This window comes from Setaria italica, chromosome VII (assembly GCF_000263155.2).
Source record: "Setaria italica strain Yugu1 chromosome VII, Setaria_italica_v2.0, whole genome shotgun sequence".
NCBI classification, from domain to species: domain Eukaryota; kingdom Viridiplantae; phylum Streptophyta; class Magnoliopsida; order Poales; family Poaceae; genus Setaria; species Setaria italica.
Window position 1 is genome coordinate 29,345,380 of NC_028456.1, and position 26,229 is coordinate 29,371,608.

The following is a 26,229-nucleotide window of genomic DNA, read 5'->3' on the forward strand; positions in this document are numbered from 1 at the left end:
TCTCTGCACTCTGCAGATGGCTGATGTAATGTTCATGCGTCAGAGCTCTCAGAACATCGCAATTTCGACAGCATATTTTCAAACAGCCTCTTGTTAGCAGGTACATATATACAGCAAACAGACTCTAGTTAGCTGGGTTTTTTTTTTTCAGTAAGCACATTTACATTTTATTTATAAAGTCAAATCGGCTGTCCAACAAGCTAGCCCATACAAATAGGTAGCCGTTCATCAGTGGTAAAATATTTTTGGTAGCTGTTCATCAATGGTAAAAATATTTTTGGCTTGCAAAGAACGTCAATGCCTACATAACATCAAGTGATTTTTTTTTAATTCTGGCTAGCTATTTGGTTTTCAAACTTTAAGGATCATTTGCGGCTTTAAAGAAATAAGAAATGTATGGGGAGTCCAATATATAGTAGAGTAGAAAAGTTACACAAGATTAGAAATGTTGCACGCTGACCACGCGTTGCTTGCTTAAATAAAATGTGTCTATACCTATTTTTTCTCTAGCAATCACTTTCTTAAATAAAAATAGGTGTAGTGAGTATTCAAGTAGAATAAAATATGTTAAGTCAAAATTCTATTGATAATCTATTAAGCGTAATACAAATATAGTAGTAGAAATATAGATACATGAGTTTTAGAAAATACAATTAATATTTCACCGTAGCAGACATGCATTTAACACCAATAAAAAGGATTTTCTCTATGTTTGTTCCCCTGCTTTGAAGTATAACACCATAAATTGATAAAAAATCTCTAGTCCTACGTTCATTTCTATTTACATCCTGTGCTACTTGGAGGATGTTCACAATAGAAGAGGGACTAATTCCTATGACATGTTTGACCTCAGTTTTTTGCCTGCTATTCTCTTCGCAAAATGTTCATGCGCACCATTCTTTGTTGCAGAACTCCACTTACAGATAGCATATATGTTCCTTGGTAAGGTAGCATGAGGCCTTTCTTCCTTACAACTTGAACCATGTATCAACCAGTAAAACACCCAGCAAATTTTCATCTTGTCACGCTGTCCATGCAACACTAGAAAATGACATACATCAAGCAAAGGACATATTAAGTAAATAATTTTGGATAACTTGGGTTCTGTATTTATGAAAACACAATTATGAATCTTTGAACACTATACCTGCAAATTTATGCATGTGCGGTCTTCCATTTTCCAAATCTTAATATGCTGAAACAGCGGTGGATGACGATGATAACAGCCTAATGGTGATACTTCTGTCCTTTAATTATAGTCCACGCCCTGCAGATTAATGTAATACCTCATGAATGACCAGTCACATTTAACAGCAAGTACTTACCATAGATTTGGTATCAGCTTTTTAAATGGTAGTGCAATAGTGCTACATAGTGCCTATCTCATACCATACAGGAGTTTGCTCCACAGAAACTATGTTCAATTGCAGAAATGGCAAACAATGAGCTAATTGGTTACCTATAGAGCTGCTCCATTAAAACTACTAAAGCAACCTGGTGATTCAAAACCAATGAGGACAGCCTAATGGTTGCATCTGCACGCTTTCTCACTTGTAACCCAAGACCATATGGTCCGCCAATACAAAATGCGAGCCTTGATGATCCCTATAAGATACAACATACAAGAAACATGGACATGTTATTCCTATAAATTTCCAGCAGTTTGAAAAACTAAGATCACAGAAATTTCAATCGCAACAATTGATGAATAAAGAATAACCCAGTTATGATGTACAAAGTAGCAGAGCATACTGTGTTGCCAGCATCCCCAATCAGATCAGCAATCTGCTCAGATATGACATCCTTCCCGTTTTCATCCAACACAACAACCTAACCATATACAGTAACATCAGACACTGAACAAGCCATATGAAGCCAGGAGAGAAGGGAGATTTTACAACAGCACAAATATAAGTATAAAAAGGGACTGAAACATACAAAATCGTCAGGTTTGAGTTGCTGCATCATAGCTGTGTCTTCTGCTTCAACTTGAACCTTAACATCACTGAAGAAAGCGTCAAATGTCAGTATATACATCATAAATGGATAATTTTTTTTCTGACAGTATGCACCGTAAGAAATTCACCTTTAGTTATATTATGTGTAATATTACTTGTCAAAAACCAGCTTACCAAAATCAGGAACACTTAAGCTGTATGCACATGCCGCACGAATTCATATTCACACTACAGCAAAAGATAGCATGTAGCCCTCTATTGCGTACAAACTACCATCTTACAAAGTCAGGATACCATGACGGTGTCTACCTTGTAAGTTTTGGATTGGACCTGATAAGGGTGTCCTCAAAATCGCAGTAGTACCCAAGCTTCTCCGTGTATTCTTCAACAAGAAGCTGTGTCCCTCGAGACCTCTTCTTTCCAACCGTTAACAAACGCATAGGCATTGCTCTCTGCAAACATGGGCATACAGACATGAAAATCACAAACCTGATCAAGCACACTCGACCATTATAAGGCTATATGAAGTAGAACTGAAGCTCAAGCTCTTCACTTCGCAAGACATCTTTCAGCAAGCTTTTGCCTTATTCCGTAAAATTCAGACTACTTTTCCTTGAGGAGAAAAGGACCGAATGAATAGATGTAGCGAGAAAAGGTCGATGCTTGCACTCCTTACCACAGATTGTCCCGAGTATTTGGATCTCCTGCCTGCATTCGAAGGAAAAGTAGGACTTAACAGAAATCAGAATCCTAGGCGAGTTAGAAGGTAATCGAAAAGCAAGAAGAAATGGAGGCACATCGAGACGGTGAGTGGTCCGAAATCTTACCAAATGGAGCAGAAGGGGCTGGCGCGCCACGGTCCTTGCTTAGGGAGTGCTGGGCCCCACACATGCACCGCCACGGAGAGATGGCCATGGCGGAGAAGAGAGGGAAGTGGGGGGAGACTGGGAGAGGCTAGCGAAGTCGTGGCCTCGTGGTCGTGGGGGCGCACCCTGCTTGCTGGCGTCCCGTCCTCGTGACTCGGGTCTCAGCGGGGAAGAAGAGCAGCCTATCCGCAAAGGCGCGTGCACGCTGGAGAGGCGTCTTTCATGTGGTTAAGGTCACTTCACAGAAGACGCTAACAGAGTTGGAGAACGTATATTTGTACAATAGGGTGAGAAGGCTGCGAACGAAATCTCCTGCTTGTTCAAGTCCAGCAGTACGCCTCAAGCCCACCTGGAGCTAACGTTTTCTGCAAAATCGTACTGTCCTCAATTGATAGAGAACGTTGATTTGGTTCATCATACATTCTAAATCTGGACTTAAAACTGCTCACCCCTACCAGGTACCAGTACCAAATATCAGAAGGATACGCCAACCAACAATTCAAATTCCGAACAACTCACTGAATCAACAAAATATCATCTCACAACACCAATGAACGCTACATGCGTTGTCGGTTGTCGTCACAAAGGGCGAGACAACGTTCTTCATCAGGTTACAATATGCAGAAAAACTGCTACCCAAACTGACTTCTGAGTTTTACATGTGAAATCCTGAATACAATATTGTACAGACGACCGCATCAGTGCCATCCCTTGTGCTTGTGATCTCAAGCATATGCCAGTGCACACATGCCGTTCTATCCTCGTCTGAGGAACACGAAAAGCGAGCCTCTAGACCCTTTTCCTAGCCTGATCTTCTCGTCGACATAAGTGATCTCCAGCTTGACCTCACTCTCACCACCGTATTGGAACCCCAAGGAACCTACCTTCAATTCTGGGGCCTCAAAGATGACCTGAATCCACTTACTGTCCAGTACATTCAGCTTACCTGCATGACCAACATTGAAAGAACATGAGAAAATGAAATTGAAAATTTGCGAGAAATTGACGCACTGTGCGCAAAATCAAAACAGAATGGCTTGACCAAAAATACTGTCAGTTTACCTTTCAATGATACTGCACCCTCCAGACCAAAGACGGAGAATGACACCTTGTTCCTGATGACATCAGGGGCTTCCACCACCTGGATCATCTCATCAGTTTTGAATATCAGGCGGCCAAGAGGTGTCCGGTATAGCCCTCCTGGAGACGTCGCCACCGAGCAATACACAACTTCCCATTCTGGTCAATTAGGTGAATTATGAAAAGGCCACTTAGGAAGGATGGCATTGAGGCATGGATAAAGGTCCAACACTCCAATATAAACATCACATGAAATGCAACACATGTATGGCTAATTAGCTTATGCTCCCATTGCTGCAACCTGCAAGCTTCACCTATGGTTCGTTGCAACATTTGTTTTTAACAGTGTGTTAAGTGTCTGACTCTGACAGTGGCACGGCACCAGATGGAAATACGACCGATTGGGCACACAAAAGCATCGATTTTTACCTCCAAATATAAGTGGGGACTTGACGGGCTCGTCTATGCAGTACTTCCCCAACTGTAGCGCGACATCAGCCACTTCCTGGTGCCCATCTTTAGGCAGCAACGCTCCTCGGTCAGTTCCATTTACCTGTTGGTATCAAGCGAAGAAATCGCATTCAACATTCCAACAAAGCTGCGAACTTGCTTGCACGGGTCCGAGCCTCTGAAGAAATCGAACTTTCAGACGCGAACTAACAAACTGCCCTTGGTAATTTATTGGCCTATATATGCGAATACTATGCGAGATTACAGAAGCAAAGCATGAGCCATGAATCTGGGAATGGAGCAAGAGGCAAGAAATTAGCTGACGTCACTGTTACCTTGGAGAGGATGGAGTCGACGAGCTCCGGTGGCGCCCGGACACCGGGGGCGGCGGCAAGGGAGCACCGGACGGACGGGAGCCGCCGGCGGAGCGGCCGGTGGAGAGGAATGGCGGAGGAGAAGCGGAGGGCAGGGGAGACGGCCGCTGCGGGAGCAGACATTTTTTGTGCTCCGCGCTTCGTGTGGTGATAGCTGGGCCTCGTCACTCTCCCTCCTACTTCTTTTCTTTTTTAAAAAAAGAATCATGGGTGAGGTTTTTCCTGATCCTTGTTGTGCCGGAGCTATAGCCAGGTAAAAAAAAAATTGTTTGCAAAACATGATAATTTCGATCCACGTGAACAATGTCAACAAAATTATCTTGTCTGACGTTCAATTCGAATTTTCCTCCTACGAGACGTTCATTTTCCTATTTAGGAAAAAGCTACCTCGGTCGCGCTCGCGCGGGAAGTCAAGACACCATGCGGCCCGCGTTAGCTATCTGGGTTATCGCGGTCCATGTGCATTTTTATTTTACTTTCCATTTTTAAAATGCGATAACTTTTCATAGAGTATCCATTTTAAATTCCATCATCACCGTTGCGTTCTTTATAACAAGATCTATCAAACTAGACCCATCGTGCCTATATTTAGAAATAATTTTGAAGTTATAGCAACTTATGCAAATATATAAGAGCTACTTCTATATTAAAAGTATACATAAATTGCTAAAAAATAATGTATACATGATAATGTTACTTATATGAAATATCTACATAAGTTGCCACCTTTGTCTTTAGATAAATTGAGTAATTGTCCCTATATATAACTCTACATAAGTTGTAAGAACAAAGAAGTTGCCCACACATTCTCTAATATTAATTGGTATTAATAAATTTATATAAATTCTCCGTATAAGCTAAATGTACTACTACATGTACCAATTACAATACTGTACAAAATAACTTGCTACATATGTTCACATATAAAATCCTAGAAGACAAATAAGGTGACATGTTAGCTTAAAAAATACTATATAAAGTGCTACAACTTACACATTAGTTACACTAAACATACTAAACATATAACATAAGTTGACGGTCGTATAAAATGGCTTCGAAACCTATCTAATATGGGTTTGTATTGTAGATCTCATCACAAGGAACACAATCGTGAAAACAAATTTTAAAATGGACGCTCGGTTAGAGAGTAAGCTCGTTTAAAGAAAATACGACGACTTTGTGATGTCAGTAATGATGTCATAGGAAAATGATGTCTCCACCCGGAGATGAGTTGTTCCAACAGTGAATTAAATCAGCAGGAAATCACCAGGATTACGTGGCGCACGCAACGCAAAAAAATTGCTGTTCCATCTATTTACTGTTCCCACCTGTAATATTGGCTATCGCAGGCAAAAAATTGTTTCCATCTGATTTTGGTTCACACAACCAAACCTCGTTTCACTGCCACCACCGGCCGGCCGCTGACGCAGCACCGGCCAACCGCCGCAGCGCACGGCGGCACTGCGCCACCGGCTGCAAAGCCTAACGCGGTAACGCCACAAGCCCATACCCGACTACCCGAGCAAGCCGCAGACAGGCAACCCTACCCACTCCGTTGAATGGAGTGAATTGAGCTGTGGCTTGGCAGTTTGGAACGGACAAAAGAAATGATCTAGTATACGACAGCTTCTGAATAATCATGGTCTCAAATTCTCATTTAATGGCTTTCCCTGTCACAATAAGCTCGATACACATGGCACAAAATCTGCAGCTAAAAATCAGGAGAAACTATGAAAAAGTGACTCGAGCCTAAGAGTGGCAATTACCGTCGTGGTAACACTGAAGCCACTCTGCTTCTGCAGCAAAAGCCTTCTCCTCCCCTATTGCTACGCCCAGCTACTGTTAACCGATCTGCTATTCTGCTGTTCTCCAATGTACAAAGGTTTCTATAATGTGTACATCCTATAACCTTCTGCGCCTGTGAAGCTCAAATAAGTGTATAATTCGAGAACATTGTCATGAGGTTGTTTATGGATTCAGGGTAGAACTTTCTCGCAAACAGGTAGCATGGTCTCTTTGCTCCATTCCATAGGCAAGGGTTCTCTGTAACCACTTTCTGCAGAGCAATGGTAAAACATTTAAGCACACTTGTAATTTTATCCATCACTGTGGAGAAAAAGGGGAAGAAGGGAGGTACCTTGCTATCACTAGTGACATGGTAGCTCATGTCAATTGACTACAGCAAAGATAAAAAGGGTGAAGGTTAGAAAAGGAAGCTATGGGCAACGAACCACCTGGAAAATGAACATAAGATGAGCACACAAACACATACAGTTATATTCTTCAGAAGCTCGAAAGTGACATCCTTTGCGCGGTAAGCTTTCGGATGCCATTTTCCTTCAGACCAGTCAACATGGGTTACAGACCAATTAGCAATTCCATCTGGGTCCATCATCTGGTTGACACAAATGCAAATTTGCAATATCAGCAGTGCTGCAGTCGGCATTACAGGTGATAAATAAATTTCAGTTTGAAAGGTCATTGTGTACTGACATGAAATAGTGTTGGCAAATAATGCTCATCACCATAGCAGTTGCGACCGTCTTCCATCCCAGGCTGTAAAGAGAATAAAAAATATGTTGAATTGATACACACACACACACACACACACACACACACATGCAATGTAGCAGAGAGTACATGGTTGCCAGGTCCAAAGGGGTAACACAAAGAAAAAAGGTGCACTATTTGGTAACTTATAATTTTTTTTAGAAATGAAGACAGGGCCACAGCTGACTTAGATCATAACCTTGTCATCTGTGGATTAGTTGATATATACAAGATACTCCTTTGCACAGCTGTACTAAAGGCTATTAATAGGTGTAACCTCAAGGAAAATATTTCAAATTACATATATCATCCAGTGACAAACATAAGGGTATTAGACTATCAAGAAATGCACATGGTAGTACAGCATCCTGAAGTTTGAGAACTAAATGTTAAAGACCAAAAACAGAAATCAAGCCAAGGTTTACTGACGTAAAAAAAATAAAAGATGCTTTTGTGTCACTACAGGACAACATATATGGATCCAATCCTATACTGCACAAAGAAAATAGTAATAAAATACAGCATATTACCCTGCAATGAAGCTTGAATTTAGTATAGTAAAGACTGTCTGCAATAATCATCAACGCATGTTGGCGCTTGACTGAGAACCACTGAAATAGTTACAAGTTTCACTACCCCATCAGAATATCTATTGGTAGATAAAAATATAAGTAAAAATGTTCTGCACAAATGAGAGCTGTAACTTACCTGTGAACCCTTCCTGAAGTCTGTCTCTGTAACCTCAGGTAACATATTCTGCGAATACCTAAAATTTCCATGTGGTCCAGGATCATAAAAGCTGACCAAGGAAATAAAAGATAATGTAAGTTGACTAAAAAAAGTATGAAAACAGAGAAGAAATTAAGTGCATGTAAAAATAGTTTGAGTGGACTCCAATAATAGTTAGAGATGAATTAGAGATATAAACTTACCAGTCAATAAAACTGAGATTTGTTCCCATCAGGTAGTCATACACATAGTCAAAATTGTGCAGAGGTACACAGCTGTAAACGCACATAAGAGTTGAGATCTGAAGGAATAAATCATGAAATATAAAGGGATGAAAGCAAACCATAATACATACCTGTCAGATAGCAAGACAAAATGCTGATTGTCAATATCTTGTAAAGCATTTGCCAACAACCTCCTCTCAGCGTCAACCATAGAAATTGTACCCCAGGTTACCTGCAATGATAAGAAGACCATTCCACTTATCATTTAACATGGGCCAGATAAGCTCTACACAACAAGTACTGATTTACAGAGCATAGGAAAGAAATTTGTTGAAAATATAATTTTACTCATGTGGAACTAAAGTTACAAAATCATTACCTTTTCACTATGTACCTCGCGACCAACAAATATGGGACTGACATGTTCTGGTTTCTCCCTTGAGGCGTGAACATATATGGTATACCTTCCCTCATGGCCCTGCAGAAATAATTGGGGTCATGGAGAAATAAATTTTGAGCAAAAGATGATGACATAGTGGATTATGATATTCCTTCAAAGATTGATGGACCTTGGCAATGCTGATATTGCACTTTTGAATAAAGCTCAGGAAGTATCATTATTAACTATAACTCTTTCAAAATGAATGAAGTTATAATAAACGATCCTAAATAACGGTCTTCATACAGCATGATACAAAGAGTCACCTCAGGCTATGGTAGTTATGTAGATGACTTCAAAGAATGACAGAGTTGAATCAAGACCAGACAACCCTCTTGCTTATTAACTTGAATGATTGTGAAATTCAAATTTTACATCCTTCCTGTATAAATTCCAATTTTTATTATTGTTTCAGTCTAAGAGGTACTTCTACAGTTCTACTGAAAGCCTAATTTTCACTTGCATAAGTTATATGCAAAAGCCAATATCAATTTTCAAAGCTAATAATATGGCAAAGAAAATTGACAAACTGCATGAATCTGCCAAGAGAATAAACAAGGGAGATATACCTCAAAGAATTTTTCCCATAATCTTTCAAATGGCAATGTCCCTGGAGTCAAGAACATGAAAGCTATTTTCGAACTCTTAGATCGAACAGGAGGTGTTGTTAGAATTTGTCTGAAAACAACACGTGAGGCTCTTTCTTTGTCAGTCAATTCCCTGGCAGGTTCTGCAGGAAGCCAGTCTCTCATAGGAGATGTGTAATGTGGGGGAGGATAGAGATATGCCCAGACTATTGCAATGGTGATGAAAGCTGCAATTACAAGTATCCACACACGTCTTTTTGGAGAAGTTCTCGGGCGAGGAACTGAAACAGCCATCATATCCTTAATGCCTAGCTGCCAAACTTGATGCAGCTTCATCTATTTAACCTTCACAGTGAAGGCCTAACTCTCATTACTCTCAGACGTCACCAGAATTAGTTAAATGGCCAGAAGATAATTTCCTTGGGCTTCTACAAGTCTGTCTGCAAAAGTATAACAGTTTGATTGATCAAATTGACAGTAAGCTGCGCTGAAAATTGCCAATAGAAAGGTTACACAAAGGCGGGTGCCTCGTTCTGCTTAAGATCCGCTAATATAATAAACGTGTGAGATGATTGTCCAATGCACAGGAACTCAGTTAAAATACATTTGTGGCAAGAACCAAAATTTGGAGGCCATACACTTCCCAAATAAAAAAAAAGAACCAGCTTAAGCTGTCTGAATTCCCAATCCATGACAGCATAAAGAAATTGCTAAGAATAAAATGAAAACCGTGGTCTTTCTTTCCACTAAAAAAATTGACTTCGTTTAAACAGAAAATTCGATCTTAAGAAACTGGAACAAAGCAACAAGGCAACAAACTCGAGGTTTTCCGCCAATGAAAGAAAAACTAAAGAAAGGCAACAAGGGATTGCCTTCTTTCAGACTTTATGACTCAACGCGCCAGGATTTCTAATCTCACCAATTTCACCGGACCAGTGATTAAGGACGTGTGTACGATCTCTCACCCCTAAACGCAAAGAACTTCTTTCTGCTCCCAAACAAATGAAACCAATCACGAGGCGGACCCAGTATAAGACATGCCGATAATGTTTGCAAGAAAATCATGGTCAGATCCGAATACAAATAGGGGAAGGGAATTGGCGGGCATACCTGTCGGATGCTCGTCGCCGGCGAAGAGACCGGCGAAGATTTGACCAAGGGCGGCGCGCTCGCACAGCAAGGCCACGGGAGAGGTAGGGGACGTGATCCACTTCACGGCGAGGAGGGAGGCGCGCAGCAATTGTTTTATACGTGCTTTTGGGAAGGGGGGCGCAGCTGGCGGCTGCGACCTGCGGCGGCCGGTAGACGGAAAGATGGAGAGACAAGGAAAGAGACGAGCCGGGTTTGTTTGGTTGTTTTGATTTGGGCCGTGTTTAGTTGGGGAATTTGGGAGGTGCCAAATTACTGTTACAGCACTGTAGCACACTGTAGCGTTTCGTTTGTATTTGTGAATTATTGTCCAAATATTGACTAATTAGGCTTAAAAGATTCGTCTCGCAAAGTACAACAAAACTGTGCAATTAGTTTTTAATTTCATCTACATTTAGTACTCCATGCATGTACCGCAAGTTTGATGTGATACGGAATCTTCTTTTTGCATAGTGTCAAAGTTGGGAGTTGGGAGTAACTAAACATGGCCTTGGTGTACGAGTTACAGAGAACTAGCTGCTTGCGTTTTTTTAAGTAGGGTTCGCTATTGGGTTCTCTTGCCGCCGTTCGGGAATTTGCTCCAAAGTTTTGGTTTGTGGAAAAGATAAAATCCAAAGTTTCGGGTTTAAAAAATAATTTTAGCACGGAAATAAAGTATGTTTAGAAAATAATTAAATTGTCAACCATGTTTGGAAAATAATTAAATTGTCATGGTTTCGTTGGTTTCCTATTTATTTACCAAAGATTATAATGATGTGAGCATACTATTTTTTGAATGTAGCAGGGAGACTAACCGGCTCATCTTTCATCTTAAGATTATCAAAGTAGTGATACACTACATGTGCTACATGAGACTGTATCGAGTATGTTGCTTACTGTACTCCAGCGCGGTCGCTGAGGCCTCCCTCACCCCCTAGCCTCGTGGGTGCTCAGCCCGCGGTGCGCGAGGGCGGCGGCGGGTGATCTCGCTTGGTGGGGAGACGGAGGTGTGCAAGATAGGAACGGGGGGTTAGCAAGGGGAGGAGGGGGAGGGCCGGTGCCTGGAGGATGGAGGATCGGGGAAGGCGGCGCAGGACGGCGAGATGGGGAGGGGGCGCCAAGGTGGCGTTAAGGTGGGTGCGTCGTGCGGCTTTGGGAGGGAGCGGAGGGTTGCCGAGGAGGGAGCGGACGGCCGAGGATGATGCGGAGGAAAGAGGAAGGATCGCACGGCTGTAATCGCACGGAGTGCGAGATGATGGGTCGGGGCGCTCGACGTACGATGTTTTCATTTTGATTTTGGTTTTTTTAGCTGTAGAGATGTAGTACATCATGATGCATCATTTGTTTATTTATCTTCTCTTGTCACTCGGCATTTTATCATGGTGCATCCACCAACCTCCGAATTCCAAATTCAGAAAATTGCTGGATTGGTCATTGTTGTTTGTTTTCCACTTTGTCATGCTACGCTCAACCATCCTCCAAGTTTTTGGGTTACGAAAATTATGGGTTTCTCCGGCTGATTTTAGGATTTTTCTTCGCGCTATGGGAGATGGGATTTCCAGTAATTTAGAAGGAACGGTGTGGGAATGCGATAATTGAATGAAACAACACAGTTCAGCGCGCCAAGGCATCACAATGATACCCCGTCACATTGAATGGCAAAAGAAGGGACTCCTCTTTACCGTTTGAACATGTGCTGTTGCATAAAGACGTTTCCTTCTTAATCTACTAGCAAAAATGCCCGTTGCGCTGTTACGGTACATCGTGCCTACTATTCTTAGGTACGTTGATCGACCGCTATGGGCTTGGTACATCGAATTACAGAGGCTATGGTCACGGGTTTGGTGTATCGACTGCTGGAGGCTGTTGCCCACCGTGTACCATCCCTAAATTCAAAAACATTTAAAAATGAGGACCTTTTAAAAATTTTCTAAACAAACTTAAAACTAATCTTCTTCTCTTCCTAATATTTAAACTTATTTAAATATATTTGCAACTATGCATAAATATCACATGATTGTGTATTTGAGTGCTCTAGAAATTAAGATCCAAAGCTCTTAAACATCCCTCAAATTTGAACCTAGTTCAAACTTAAACTCAAACCAAACCAAAAGCCATTCAAACAAAAAGATAAACATCACAGTTCACTTAGCAGGCCGCAATCCTCCTTTTTCCCTTCTCGGTCTGCTCAGCCCAACCCACTTCCCTCCTCCGCAAGGCCTAACAGGCCGCTTGGCCCAGCACACAGCCCACTAGCGCGGCCCGGCTCAGCCCATACGCACGCCGCCATCTTCCTCCTCCCCCTTCCTTCTCTCTCGCGCTCGTTCGTTCATCCCACCTCGTCGACGACGCCACCGGATCCGACTCCCCCGGCCACGCCCTTGCCCTGCACCCTAACCCCCGCACTGCCGCGCTTCACCTCACCCTAATCCCCTCGTCAGCACACCCCCTCCCCCTCTCACAGCTCCGGCCCGGCCTCATCCATGCGCACGACATCGCCGCGGCCACTGCCCTGATCTCCTCGCTCTGCCCACTCCCCGCCATCTCGAGCAGTGCACTAGAACCACCACGTATAGTTGTGCAGCTCTATCCTCTTCTCACAGTCGGAGCCCCTCTCCTCCTCCTCCTCCTACCATCGTGCCACGTACACAAGCCTGGCAACACCTCACCGGCGTTCATCGCCCAAAAACAAAAACGCCGCATCGTTTCAATAAACCAAGAAACAAAACAAAACTTCCGGGAAGCGGATACGTGCATGGATCGGACTCAACAGACCACGTCGTGCTTAGGAGTCGCGTAAACCTCTTTGTGGTCGGAGCTGAGGACGCATACGACACCTAGGATCCACCCGTCCATGATAGAAGTTGGACCGAACCTTAAAAAAGTGGACTATATATATATATATAGAGGAAGATATACCGTGAAATTCCTCGTGTTGCAACCAACCTCTACATACACGATATTGGTCCGAACCAACCTTTGGATATCCCCCGCAGCTAAAGCAACATGCTTCCCGGCTCCCACGCGGCCACGCCACCACTTCCCTTGCCAGCACAAGGCACCTCCGCGGCCGCGAGCCCCGAAGGCCCGAACCCACCGACCGAGAAGACGCGACCACCAGCCGCACCCAGCCTACCACGTCTCGCGTCGTGACAGGGACGGGGTCCGGCTCGGCGACCGGTGCCCGTCGTAATCCCGCCACTCCCAACCCGACAGCTCCCCCTCCACCGCGCGCACCAGACGACTCGCCCGGTCAACCACCACGCCTCCGCGCGTCAAACCCCAGCGGAAAACAGAGGAACGTGCGCTGGTCGCGCCGGTGCGTCGCACCTCATATGCCAGGAGCCCAGGATACTGCACGGGCCTGCAACGGCTGCCGTGCCGCAAGCGCCGCCCGTCCGTCAGAGACGGAAGACGCCAACTTTTTCTTGTTGGGATCTCGAAGAATGCCAGCTCAGATTTTTTTTTCCTTCTAAACATACCCTTATATATACACTACACCGTGCCATCAGAGGATAAAAACCACATGCAAATATGCGGGCGGTATATACAGATTCGTTCGCTGTACGCGTATCCGTGTCTAGATATATTCAGAGCTGTCGGCGTCTGAAACTGCCGCGTTCGATCGCCTCGGGAGCGGGAGGAAGCTTCCACTGTTCAGCGCCGTCAGCGTTCACAAGAAACGTTTCAGTCAGTTCAGCATCGCGTGAACCCAGCTCAGGCTTCGTGCACGATTGGTTAGTAGCTGCTGTTTTAGGCTCCCAGGTTCTGAAGAGAAGATGGGAACGGGTCTCAACTCTAGTCTGACGAGACAACGCGTCGACCACCATGACCGTGTTCTATTCTGGGTTCCGTCAACGGTGCCAGGAGATTATGTGTGACAGTCTCACAGAACGTTGACCAGTTGTGTTGTTTATTCCTGAATACTACCAATTCGTAGTTTTTTTTGGTCCTTCATAATTTTTGAGAGTCCAGTTCATACCTTACGTGGTTCTCTAGTGTGTTCTCTACTTGTCGACCCTGCGCTTGTTCTTGCGGCTGCGGCCTCTGTTCTTTCATGCCTGAATTTTCTTGCTGCAGAGCAGAGAAGCACGCAAAGGTGCGGATTGCTGGATCAGTCAGAGCATGACAAAAAGCTTCACTACTGACGTGTCTCAGAAACAAGGAAGCTGTTGCTGTGAACTTACCGCATTGTGGCTGACAAGATCATGTAAATGGAGAGCATCGGCAGCGCCAAGAAAGCGGAAGCCTGCAAGCGCGCGACGAGCTGGTGAGTTTCAGAGCCACGGCGAGCTTGAGCACCCGAGGGAGATCACTTACGACACCTGAGAACCTACCGTGAACCATGCCAGTTTGTCAGCTGGAAGAGGCGTCGGCAGCCGGTTGTCCTCGAGGAACCCCTTGACTCCGTTCTGAACCTGCGTGACAACCTGTGATGAGTTCCAGAGATATCTGAACAGAGCATATGCAATGCAGTAAGGGAAAGAGTACCAGAACAAGGATGTACCTGATGATGGTACTCAGCAAGGCTTCTCCAACCGTATGTTACAGGCTTCATGTAAGGTTCGAGAGCCACAGTTGCTCTGGACAGATGAGGTTCAGACGCCGCGACGATCTGACTGACGTATGGTTGGGAGAGCTTCCTGCATTCCTGAATGAGTGAAATCGTTCAGGTTCAGAATGAGGGTTCTGTAGTTCGACGATACAATGAGATGGGAAGGAGGACTATGCACTCCGGACCTGCCAATAGTGTCAGGCACATTCTCGTGCCTTAACCGTGCGTGGTTGGATAGCACCTCTGCAAACTCTGTATCCTGCCATAATCCTCTTAGATACTGCCGATGTGTGTATAGTTGTAGTATTCCTGATCTGAGTGAGGTGAGATGTTTTTTGGCGATAGGAACCCATTTCTTCAGGAGGCTGAAGGCATGCAACTCCCGGAGTTCATGTGAAATAAGAGTTAGTGTCGCAATCAAACAAGACCATGCTCTTTTTTTTTTAAGAAAGGCAGGAGCAATGCCGACTCATTTAAGGAGATAGAAAGTGCGAATTACAATAAATTCGATATTACATAAATTGATTAACTCAAACTCGAATAATTTGACTAATAACATTAATAACTAAAGATAACTCTAACCCAATTCTGGGTTGCCACATGCCAGACCATGCTCTATTGATGTGCATGATGCAGGCGAGGAGCGCCTGCAGCATCCTCATAAGCACGGCCTCCTCGGCGGCGGGCTTGGCCCCAGCCTTGAGGGACATGACCTCGTGGAGCGCGGCGAGCGAGGCTGAGGTGACGGTGGCGCTGGCGTCCTCGGAGCGGACGACGTCGAGGAAAGGCCGCAGCACGGCGGGCGGGGAGGAGGCGGCGGGGGAGAGTCTCAGTCTGACGTTAATTCCTTTCTATGCCACAAAATGTGTTGATCTGATGTGATTTGCTTGCTCGGTGGTGTTAGCTCTGCTTGCTGCTGCAGCGCTGTTTCGTGGCCAGCAGTGCTACGGCACGTACTTCGGTTCAAGTTAATTACTACTTTGGCAATTGGGCTGGCATATGCTAGCTGCATGGTAGTTTATAATTAGATGATATGATCTTCTTTGAACAAACAAGTTGTGTGATTTTTTTTATGACTCGTATAGGTTAGATGAATTTTAACTGTTAAAATATTAACCCTTCAGATATATAGGCTATAACAATAATGTAACCGTTCAAAATATAGAGATGAATCTTATGGGGGTAGATAGGCAAATAGAGATATAGAGAGGCTGACTTGGTGAGTATCTGCTGGACATGGTGTAAGAGAGGCAAAGATGGAAAACCAGATACGCATTGAACTCTGGCGCAAGTATTTTGACACCTTCTTTGACTTGATGAGGGCATCAAATGAACGGAGTGAGTACCAATTACGTTAAATCATCCTTTGCCTGCATGCTTTATTTGTGAAAAAATTCAATAGAGAATATTCTCTCGCTTGAGTCTTTCTGCATCCCACAAAATGCTAGGAAAATCATCGACGTCAGTATGCCACATCAGCAACATCAATTTTCTAATTAAAGACAATGGCTAAAAAACACGATGGGTTTATGGTTTTCTAGAGCTTTCCAGCTCATTTAGATAGATATTCTAGATAATATTGATATTCAATTTACATTTCTGCGATAACATTGATCAATCGCGAGCTATTTTTTTTGCAGATGGCTTTTTTGAAATAATCTGAGGACCCTCCATTGATAAACCTAAACGGGACCCATCGGCATAGACGGTGACAACATTAGAAATGGCAGTGGATCCATAACAATTGACATCGAGGTACCACCAACTACTCGCAGATCCTAAAGAACATAAGAGTCAGCTAGAAAAAAGAAATAGGTATGCACAAATGTCTCACCAGCAAAAGGATGAATTACTAAAAAATGATATCCTCAATTATAAAAAAACATACCATTTTTCATTAGTTTGTTTTGTCGATCTTAGATCCAATCTGGCTCAAAGAAAATTGATATTATTTAGATCTGAATTCCTAATATTATTGAAGTCTATTTTGATAATAATTAATATGGGATATAAATCAAGTTATCCTTGAGGTTTTGGTCATATTTACTGGGCAAAGGGTAGGCAAGGATTTTTTTCCCCCTCCCGTTGCAACGCAAGTATGCATACTGGGAACCAATAGGCAAGTGTTCTTCTTAGGGAAGGGCACCAGTAATAAGTTATTGAATGGAAAAAAGGAAGAAGTGGTCTTTTAGAATTGGAACATATAGGAGCTTGTAAAATCAGTATGCACATTCCCCTTTCTGTGAAAAAAAGGAACATAAATGTTTTCAAGTCAGTAGGCACCAGGAACCTATATTTTGGAGCTCTTTTCCGGTGCCTTATACCACCAGTGAGTGGTATAAAGTACAGAGAACATCTAATCATCCATTAGCAGGGTTAATTTAGTATTTATATCTACAATTATTAATTGCCTCGTTTTTTCATCTCACCCCCTCAATTTTTTCTATCCAGCGTGCCTGGTGCCTCGGCTCCATCCCCAACCCCTGTTCCTCCCCTACCGGCGACCGCCTGCTCCTCATCCCCGACCCTGTTCCCCCGTCCGCCACCTCAACCACCGACTGCTCCCCGATCTCCCCCGTCCGCCTCCATTTTGATCTCCTCGGCGCTCCTACCCTTGCGCCTTCCCTCCCTCCGCCTGCTCCATCTCGATCTAGCTGTCCTGGCCGGCTGCCTCCTCCCCGTGCCGCCCCTGCCCGACCAACGCCGCTGCCTGAGCATCGTCCCATCCCAGCCCCCTCCTCCCCGTGACCGTCCACCGCCCCGGGTAGAACGCCGCTGCTCCCCTTGCCGGTGGCTGTGCGTGTTGCTGCGGCGGCGACACGTTGAAGGGCCAGCGGACGTGATGATTATCATCGCTGCTTATCGCCAATTGCATCTTTCATTGCTCAGGTCAGTAAGCCTCGGATTTCATCAATTGATTAAACTTTAGTGATGTTGAGGAAATTTGTGACCGAATTTCTTCTGAGAATCATAGTTGTATTACAAATAGTTTGCTTGCGACTGAATATGAAGTTGATATTCAAATCGGGTGGAAGGCTAAAGCAGTCAGTAGTGTTCGGTAGCCTAATTAAAATTTTTGTATAAGACAAATGAAGCATTTGCAACTTGCGATTACTGTCCTAGTGTAAGTGAGGCAATTATAAACGTGGCAAGCTTTGTGATGCGATGCAGTCTATGAGGAGGAACTTCAGAACTATTGTTTATTGTTACAGGTTATACGTTGAAATGTATGTGATCCTTTATTGTTACAGGGATTTCTGAATGAATATCCACCTTGGTTCTTGTCGGTTCAGAGCATAACTGCCATTTAGTATGTATGCTTTACGTATTTTACTTCACAGCCCAGTGAAAATGTAGTCAAATACTTGATTCACTTAAATTTCCTCATCATGCCCAACTGCTGTTCATTATATGAAAAATTAGCTCGACAAATGTGGTGGACCCTACAGTATCTCTGCTTGTAGCTCTTCCAAATAATTAGCCTGCTGCTGCTAATATGTTACTGTAAACATGATTTTTTTTGCGAGACTGTAAACATGATTTTGTGTGCATGGACAATTAATTTCGTGTCATTAGTATTGTCTGAATGTTTTCGTTGACTAATAAAATTTCCATTGTGGTTAGATGGTCACTTGGAGGAACAGATGGAGCAACCTAGAGATGCTGTCAAGAGGCTGGAGGCATACATACAGGACAGCCTGAAGGAATATAAGATTCTTGTTTATTGTAGTCTGACAACAAACTAAGCTAGTGTGTCAAGTACTACGACGTTGGTTCAAAAAATGCTTGTGCTCAGTGTAACATATGTAATGAGATCATTTCTGAATCCCCAGTTTCAGTCATAGATCAAAAATCTGTTTTCAGACTTCCATTTGGTATAAAAGTGTAGCATATGCCATCGCTATCCAACCAAACTCTGTCAACCTGTAACGCATCACAACTGTAACATGTTGAGATTTCCCTTTTTGAATTCTTTTTTAGTATATTACAAGTTCACAAATCACAACAGGTCCAATCAGTTGGGAGCATTCCACTGCATCCATCTGATTGTTTATGTGCTCGCATTTCACCTCAGTACACACACTCCCATCCCAACTGCTTGAAGCAAACGGGCTCGAATCATCAATGGTAATTCACAGCAGGGAGCAAACATGGCAGGATGCACATGTTGTCACAGACTGAACAACAACAGTCGAAACACAGTATATTACAACTTAAATAATGTATAAGACATGCTAGTTCCAATCTATGGACATCACTAAGCACAAGCATTCTCTGAGCCTCCTGAAGTGCTTCCTGCAGATTCTTTACAGCACTCTCGTAGTACACAAAGCCCATGAACCAAAGTCCAAAACTCATGGTTATCGACAGAAGCCACCTGAATGTATTTCTCTGATGCATTTGTTCTGCTGCTGGAAGAATTAACTGATCGAAATTGGGCAAGGGGGATGACCACCTATTTTCAGACAGATATAAACAAAATAACAAATTGTAAGTTTCCTTTTCTTTTTGAAGAAGGAAGATTTTGAAGACAACAAGCATAATCAAAACAGAACGATCAGATTAAATGAATTCTGCTACTTTAATTTTTGAAATACAAAACAGTACATAATTACATACCTTGTAGTGCAATCTTCAGTCTAGTAAGCATGATTCCAATTGAAGTCAGTGAACAGAACTGTTCTCAAATACAAACAAGGTTTCTCAAATACAAACTAGTCTCTGATTGTTACCCGTCTGACTATTTTCTTCAGAATATCTGTGCAATGCAGGTAACCTGTCAGTACATCAACTCATCGTCAGAGGATAAAGCTTTGGTGCATATTGGTATTCACTGGGCAAGAAAAAAAAAGACCTAGACTGCCTGCTAGACTGTTCATTGTATCTGAACGATGTGGTAAGTACAACTCTTTATAAAAAGGCCCTTATTTAAAATTCACATCTAATGGCATTTTACTTCAATAACTGCATACATCGGTGTCCTACAAGCACAATCTAGTCTCCAGAAAAGGGAAGATGGAGCTGCCTATACCTATAGACAACGTACAATGCCAACATGGTATTTGGGGATACCACTGCTTACTACAAGATAGAGATGAAAACAACTATCGCATAACTCAGACATTAACTTATCTCGATCAAGATAGGAAAAGCTTTGACACGAAACCATGAATCAGCCTAGACAGTATACAAAATCGGAAGCAAATTCCATAACAAGAGGAAAAGAAACATACTTTTAGTTAGTCTGCAGTATGATGCTCAGCCGCCAAATTTATAACTAAATTCCTCACCATTCCAGCAGGGCTCAGAACATGTTCTAGAGGCACTTTAATTTATGAAGTAATGATCTCATTACAAATCTTCAATTGTGCTAATCGATAAAGACACAAAAACCACACAAGATCCTTTTTTCGGTTCACAGGATCATGAAAATTATGATCGACGATTAATTTACGCTAGTCAACAGAGTAAGTAGTGATCGAAGGGTACCTCATTGCGGCTGTTGACGACGGCCGGCGCCACCACCACTACGGGCCACGGGTGAAGGCGCAGCGGGAACGACGACGATGCATGCTGGTTGAGCGGGAGCGAGGCGACGGAGTTGAGCCGCCAGGGCTCGCGAGAGGTGGAGAGGAGTGTGAGAGGAAAAGAGGTGATTGGAAAAAGAGTGATTCCAATTTCTAATTTCTAAATGAACTTCGTGTGATGATTCTAATATTCTAATGAAATGATTGTGATTCTAATTTACAAACAAGACCAAGCCCTAATTACAAAAACCATTCAAAATTATTTCCATAATACACTTATAGCACCTATACTACTCATCTATACCAGGTTAACATTTTAGTAGTATATACAAGTAATCTGAGCCGTCGGATGCTCCTTTTCCAACACTAGTGTAGCCTAGTATAAGACACCGGAAAAGACCTCACATTTTGTGTCTTCTGCAGATGTGGCTCCACTAATTGCTGAGCATATGTCGATTTCTCAGCAACCTGTCCAATTGACAAATAGAGTCAACTGGTGCATTTAGAAATAATTTGTCTATGAATCATTGCAGAATTAAAAACACACTGGGAATCATCAGTTACTAAACACGCAAACAAAATAACCTTTTGCATCAGAGGACCAAGCACAGGTTTCCCATGGACCTGCCATTTGGCAGATGCTACTTCCTGCAAATGCATAATTGAACTAAATTTTAAGCTGAAAGCTACTAGAATTCTGCTAATTCGATGCATGAGCCCACCAACCTGACAGCGCACAACACGTACTGCAAGCCAATGTGGAAGCCACATGGCATGAACCTGAAAACAACACATACTGCCTTGATGAATAATGGAAACACCAGGCAACAAAGAAATCCTAGTATGTTTGAAATCAGACGAATTCCTAACTAAAACTAAATGATTCTGATACCTTCAGCCTTCAGTTTTGCTTCCTTTTCTAGTTCAGAGAGTTTATCCTGGGCAAATTAAACCACATGATACCCGTTCGTTCAAAACATCGCATAGAACACAGAGTTTTTCTGAGGACTCTACGATGCACAGAATCAACATGCTAGAGTGGTAGAGTGTGAGAGTCTGTCATCCAACCTGTGCATTCTGAAGTCTGTCATCGAGGTCCTTAATTTTCTTCCTCTGCTCAACATTAATATTCTCTGCCTGAAAAATGATGTATATTGCGGTATATTTTGTGAACAAACTAACACTACATCACATATTCATATCCCAGCATACTATAACATGTACTTACATGCTCCAACTTGCGGCTGAATTCATGCCAGTTTTTTTCTGCTTCAGTAGCCCGGGCTTCTAATGATTCTCCTTTTCTAACCTGATCTTCCAAATCACTACCCAACCTCTCAATCTGTTTGTATTAAAAATTAGTCCACAGCCCCCTTTTTTGGAACATGAACTGCTACTGTAAATGTTTTTTTTCGACGAATTGCTACCGTAAATATGATTCTGTTACCTGCTTTTCAAGCATATCAACATTCGTGTTTGCCTTCATCACAGACTCATCATCAGCCACATTTAACTTCTGATTTGACAGTGTAAAAGAGAAAGATTAAGGCCACAGAATTGCACAGTTCACACAAACGAGAATAAATGGGAGGAACGATGGATAATTGAGGCTAAAAAGGACAATTCAGATTACACCATAATCATAAGTAGCACAACCTCTATGCAACGACTTTATGCTCTACCATTAGGCCACATGGATGTCACACTGATTAGGCAACAGCGACTACAAGATTAGGCATCACTAATCCTGAAGATAAAGAAGAGAAAGTCTTATCCTCTCACCTGCAGAAGTTCTAGTTCGCCTACCAGTGCTGCCATCTGTGCCGTCCTCTCCCTGACGATACTCTCAAGCTGCGAGGTCTCCTCTTTCCTCCTCCTGATCTCATCCTCTAAAGCCAAATAACTTAATTCTTTCAGCCAGTAAACAAGGAATTAGGTAACTCTTTCCATGCATGCACAGCTAAGAGAATCTCAACAAGAAACAACATGTAACCAGTCTGCTCTTACTGAAACAGCCCAGTTCTAGCAGTAATAGCTGCTAATTCTTTATCACACCAGCAACCCATTGTACGACTTAGAAATTTCAGGGTGACTTTGAAGTTCGAAAGTCATGTAAAAGTTAACCATCATCAATATCAGACAGACACTAGAGATGGTGCTTCTATGATTGTATCCATATAACAAGAATAAAGAAGGTCAAAATGACGACAATTAGTTAAAAAGAACACGTGAAGGCTCAGTGACCCACCTAAGGAAGCGACCTTGGACTTGAGCATCTGAATTTCCTGTTCCTGCTCTGGCGACGCGTCGCACTGAGCTCGGACAAAGCAGAGGCAGAGGATTGCGGCAGCGATTGGAGCCTTGCGATTTGCCATGGTTCAATTCCTTGCTCCAGATTCCTCTTCGACTCACTGCAACTGTTCTTCCGGTAACACCCTGCCTTTCAGGGCCTGTAGCCTGGGTGCCTGCGCGGGCTTCGCTCCAACAGATTTTAGCGGGAGCGGCGGGCGTCGGTTTGCGAATTCGCTTGCAAGTGCTTTTCTCTGTCTGCTACGTGGGGTCCGCAGCTCCCTGGTCCCTTGCCGTACACGTGGCAAAGGTAGGCCGCACACGTGGCCTCCCGCGGCGTGGAACGCCACGACACGTCGTGCACGGAGGGACACGGCCGAACAGACACCGGGCGCCGATCATGACGACTCGTGCGTGACGCGAAAGCCACGACGGCTTCGAGCGGTGCCGGTGAGCATTTTGTTGCCCCCGTCTCCGTCTTCCAAGGGAAGTTCTTCGAGGTGTTTGACGCAAAATTGACCGAAATCTGGCGGCGCAAGGGCCCAGAAGGCCCAAATTCCCAAAAGGCCACAGCAATCGCAGCGACGTGCCGCCGCCCCCTGGTCTGGACTTTTTTATATTTTTTATTTTACGAATTTGCATAAATAAATAGGCGATCCAAAAATATGCAGAAATAGACCTCTGCCGCCGGATCAAACAACGGTAAGGGGCTACCGCCGTCTCAATCGGCGGTAAAAGAAGCTACCGCCGGGTGAAACGGCAGTCTTCCCGCGTCCGCCACGTCAGCTGGCAAATCCGCTTGCTGCCCTCTAATCCGGTAGGTGGCACACGGTTTGCAGCGACGTGTGGGATGAGGCTGTTACTGCCGTTCCATCCGGCGGTATCCGCTTTCCGTCGGATGAGCGGGTGGTTACAGGCTCCGCCATTTCAAACAACATGAGTGGGATAGCTACCGCTGGCTGATTCGGCGGTAGCTGCCCTGCGTCTTAAAAGTCGCGGAGCGGCCACCCCGGGCGCACGCACGCCATTTTCTTCCGCGCCCAGAACCGAGCGAGAGAGGAGGGAGCCGAGGGGCGCTCGGGAGAGAGGAGGAAGAAAGGGAGGGAGGAGAAGAGAGAGAAAGGGAGGGAGGGAGAGGGAGGAAGGAGAGGAGGGGAGGGGAGTAGGGTGGAGATTGAAGCCCAGATATTTGCTTCGTTTGAGGTATTATTACTGATCCCCTAGTTTAGCTTAACTCCTAGTTGATAGATGTAGTAGTTATGTAGTAGCTATACAAATGGTGTAGTGCTAATTAGTAGATGAAATGTAAGTGTTGATATGAGACATAGAAAAATATAGGTTAGTTGGCATATTTTGTATAGGTATTCAGAATGTAGGTGTTTTAGAGGTTAGTTGAAATTATTACATTTAGTTATAATTTTCACAAATTTTGTTCAGGTCGTGCATTAGTTGGCATATTTTGTATAGGTATTCAGAATGTAGGTGTTTTAGAGGTTAGTTGAAATTATTACATTTAGTTATAATTTTCACAAATTTTGTTCAGGTCGTGCATATCTTTATATATGTTTTTAGAATGTAGGGGTGTTTAGGGTTAGTTAAATTTAGTAATATTTAGTAATAGTTTCTGTTAATGTTGTGTATATTGATCGGGTAAAATAAAATAAATTTGTTCATATATTTAGATAACTCTAAAATTGTTATTATTGGCAATGCTCGAGTTACCGTATGTTGAAATGTAGGTGTTGTTGGAGTTAGTTAAATTAAGTACATGAGAGTAATAATATCTATTCGTGTCGTGTATATTGACAGGCATGTCGGAAACTTTATTTTTCCAAGTATTCTATGGTCAGGAGAGGTTAGATATGGTCTAGAAGGGGTAGATTTGTCTGAATTTCAGTCGTTTTGCAAATAATTACCAAGAGCAAGAGAGAGGACTTGGACTTCAATATGCAACTAGCTATTTAAGGCTTTTGATCTTGATAGAGATCAAGTGGAGCTGTCTGTTAGGGCTGTAATGAGGTTACGGCCGCTTGATGCCGCTTGAAGGAACCCAGAACTGGAGGGTCTATGTAAATGGTTGTACTAAGCGTGGTTTACCGTTGATATTGTTTGTCGAAGTGTTCTGGAAGATTGGGTCTAGTAGTCAGATGCAAGAAGAAGTGAGAGGTGCTGAAGTTAGAGTCGAGGAAGGTGTGGAGAGTATTGATGGGAAAAATCAAAAAGATAATGAAGATGGGGTAGAAGAAGGAGATGTACAGGATGAAGATGCAACCTGTGAGCCAAATGGCGAGACTGATGAGGGGGAAGACATCCTTGAGTTAGTTGAGCAGGTGGAGAGGAAAGAAGAAGAGGCCAGTGGTGTCATGGATGATGACTCGTCGGATGAGGATGATGCTAATCTTGTCTCGCAGAACTGGTCAACTTATGACCATTCCAATCTACAAGTCAATGTAGGGGAGAATGTCCCTTGGGAGCGCAGGGAGAATAAGGTTTGTGTGGGTGCTTTGTACCCTAGTGGGGATGAGGTGAAGGAGCTGTGAAGCGATGGTCCACTTTATCTTTGCAACGGCAGTTCAGGGTGGTGAAGAGCAACCCGATAGTATATGATGTGTGTTGTGTCAGAAGCAATTGCCCGTTTAGGATGCACGCATACAAGGGGAAGTGGAAGGATTACTGAGAGGTGACTAGAGTGGTGGAGCACGAATGCTTGCTGGATGAATTGGAAGGACAACACCACAACTTCACTGCTGATTTTGTTGCTCAATACATGTATCCTTAGATAGTGGAGAATCCTAGGTACGAGCCCAAGTCGATTGTTTGTGTCATAGAGGAGAAGTTCAAGTATAAGATTAGCTACCATAAAGCTTACCGAGCCAAGCAGTACTTGGACTAGTCTCAGTACACAGTTTTATTGCACAGTTACCTAGACTGAGAACTAGATAACTGTGCCAGATGAATGTCATGAGGATGAAACTTCTCTCTCGTATGATGAAACTCCTGCTATTAATTATCTTGTCAAGTCAGCAATTTTGCTGATGTGGTATTGAATTTAATGCCATGAAACTCTCATGAAACTTCCCATTAAGACTGACCTTACGAGAAAGGAGGTGACTACCTGATTGGTTTGTAGAATCTGTTATAAATAAACTTTACACCAGATCACTAAACTTGTCACAAGAGGTTAATTAGGTACCTCGAGTTAGTGAGATCTCGAGCACTACGGGCCTGTTTGCTTCAGACCCTAGGAGACCTGCCTGATTCAGGCAGCAACACCAGGTGTTGGATTTTGAGCGCCTGAGGTCGGATGGTGCTGCCAAACAAGCCCTACTAACCCCAAGTCTTTTAATTTGGCAACCGCCATTTGTCCACCAGCGCTTCTGGCGTTTCCCATTGGATTTGTGCTTGAAACTTAGAGGAGAATCAAGGCAAATTACAGATGAATAAAGTTCAATGCTTGGTTGGGGTTTTCAGT

The 26,229-nt window shown here is 43.4% G+C and overlaps 4 protein-coding genes and 1 long non-coding RNA gene across 6 annotated transcripts; 1 reads left to right on the forward strand and 4 right to left on the reverse strand.

Moving 5' to 3' along the window:
• Nucleotides 1–563: 563 nt before the first annotated feature.
• On the reverse strand, nt 564–3,051 carry LOC101755622 (putative RNA methyltransferase At5g10620). The gene is made up of 8 exons (XM_004976679.3): nt 2,786–3,051; nt 2,635–2,666; nt 2,268–2,410; nt 1,939–2,005; nt 1,753–1,830; nt 1,460–1,605; nt 1,148–1,267; nt 564–1,041 (listed from the first exon to the last, which is right to left on the reverse strand). Exons 1-7 carry the CDS (start codon nt 2,871–2,873, stop codon nt 1,228–1,230), a joined length of 594 nt encoding a protein of 197 aa, XP_004976736.1. The 5' UTR covers nt 2,874–3,051; the 3' UTR covers nt 564–1,041; nt 1,148–1,227.
• Nucleotides 3,052–3,322: 271 nt separating this feature from the next.
• On the reverse strand, nt 3,323–6,236 carry LOC101756022 (probable plastid-lipid-associated protein 8, chloroplastic). Its single transcript, XM_004976680.4, has 5 exons — nt 6,121–6,236; nt 4,690–4,915; nt 4,334–4,457; nt 3,887–4,063; nt 3,323–3,770 (listed from the first exon to the last, which is right to left on the reverse strand). The coding sequence occupies exons 1-5, from the start codon at nt 6,234–6,236 to the stop codon at nt 3,580–3,582; spliced, it is 834 nt and encodes a 277-aa protein (XP_004976737.2). The 3' UTR covers nt 3,323–3,579.
• A 119-nt stretch (nt 6,237–6,355) lies between these two features.
• LOC101756425 lies at nt 6,356–10,608 on the reverse strand. The gene is made up of 11 exons (XM_004976683.3): nt 10,368–10,608; nt 9,240–9,697; nt 8,611–8,709; nt 8,363–8,463; nt 8,211–8,282; nt 7,987–8,077; nt 7,809–7,889; nt 7,222–7,284; nt 7,001–7,123; nt 6,866–6,904; nt 6,356–6,784 (listed from the first exon to the last, which is right to left on the reverse strand). The coding sequence occupies exons 2-11, from the start codon at nt 9,591–9,593 to the stop codon at nt 6,656–6,658; spliced, it is 1,152 nt and encodes a 383-aa protein (XP_004976740.1). The 5' UTR covers nt 9,594–9,697; nt 10,368–10,608; the 3' UTR covers nt 6,356–6,655.
• A 6,774-nt stretch (nt 10,609–17,382) lies between these two features.
• On the forward strand, nt 17,383–18,849 carry LOC101757379. The gene is made up of 2 exons (XR_215564.1): nt 17,383–17,829; nt 18,565–18,849. It is a non-coding gene; the product is annotated as an uncharacterized LOC101757379 (long non-coding RNA).
• Nucleotides 18,850–19,046: 197 nt separating this feature from the next.
• Nucleotides 19,047–22,909, reverse strand: LOC101761836 (golgin subfamily A member 4). Of its 2 annotated transcripts, XM_022828120.1 has the most exons (11): nt 22,717–22,909; nt 22,251–22,357; nt 21,916–21,984; nt 21,697–21,810; nt 21,537–21,605; nt 21,361–21,406; nt 21,195–21,248; nt 21,054–21,116; nt 20,431–20,936; nt 19,561–19,717; nt 19,047–19,396 (listed from the first exon to the last, which is right to left on the reverse strand). In XM_022828120.1, exons 1-9 carry the CDS (start codon nt 22,841–22,843, stop codon nt 20,929–20,931), a joined length of 657 nt encoding a protein of 218 aa, XP_022683855.1. In that variant the 5' UTR covers nt 22,844–22,909; the 3' UTR covers nt 19,047–19,396; nt 19,561–19,717; nt 20,431–20,928. The 2 variants fall into 2 exon arrangements, with proteins under 2 accessions (XP_022683855.1, XP_012702943.2); XM_012847489.2 differs by lacking the exons at nt 19,047–19,396; nt 19,561–19,717; nt 20,431–20,936 and having other exon boundaries at nt 20,987–21,116.
• Nucleotides 22,910–26,229: the final 3,320 nt, after the last annotated feature.

What these genes read in the sequence shown, in the direction of transcription:
- LOC101755622 (XM_004976679.3), bottom strand. Translation starts at nt 2,873, where the DNA reads ATGGCCATCTCTCCGTGGCGGTGCATGTGTGGGGCCCAGCACTCCCTA. An exon ending in AATACTCGGGACAATCTGTG is followed by an intron (nt 2,411 to 2,634) that starts GTAAGGAGTGCA and finishes CCATGTTTGCAG; the next exon opens with AGAGCAATGCCTATGCGTTT. An exon ending in AACTCAAACCTGACGATTTT is followed by an intron (nt 1,831 to 1,938) that starts GTATGTTTCAGT and finishes GTATATGGTTAG; the next exon opens with GTTGTTGTGTTGGATGAAAA.
- LOC101756022 (XM_004976680.4), bottom strand. Translation starts at nt 6,236, where the DNA reads ATGGGCTTGTGGCGTTACCGCGTTAGGCTTTGCAGCCGGTGGCGCAGT. An exon ending in GTCCCCACTTATATTTGGAG is followed by an intron (nt 4,064 to 4,333) that starts GTAAAAATCGAT and finishes CTAATTGACCAG; the next exon opens with AATGGGAAGTTGTGTATTGC. An exon ending in GGGTGCAGTATCATTGAAAG is followed by an intron (nt 3,771 to 3,886) that starts GTAAACTGACAG and finishes TTGGTCATGCAG; the next exon opens with GTAAGCTGAATGTACTGGAC.
- LOC101756425 (XM_004976683.3), bottom strand. Translation starts at nt 9,593, where the DNA reads ATGAAGCTGCATCAAGTTTGGCAGCTAGGCATTAAGGATATGATGGCT. An exon ending in TTTGTCTTGCTATCTGACAG is followed by an intron (nt 8,283 to 8,362) that starts GTATGTATTATG and finishes GTGCGTTTACAG; the next exon opens with CTGTGTACCTCTGCACAATT. An exon ending in AATTCAAGCTTCATTGCAGG is followed by an intron (nt 7,285 to 7,808) that starts GTAATATGCTGT and finishes TTCTCTTTACAG; the next exon opens with CCTGGGATGGAAGACGGTCG.
- LOC101761836 (XM_012847489.2), bottom strand. Translation starts at nt 22,843, where the DNA reads ATGGCAAATCGCAAGGCTCCAATCGCTGCCGCAATCCTCTGCCTCTGC. An exon ending in GTCCAAGGTCGCTTCCTTAG is followed by an intron (nt 22,358 to 22,716) that starts GTGGGTCACTGA and finishes ATTTGGCTTTAG; the next exon opens with AGGATGAGATCAGGAGGAGG. An exon ending in ACAGACTTCAGAATGCACAG is followed by an intron (nt 21,407 to 21,536) that starts GTTGGATGACAG and finishes TAATTTGCCCAG; the next exon opens with GATAAACTCTCTGAACTAGA.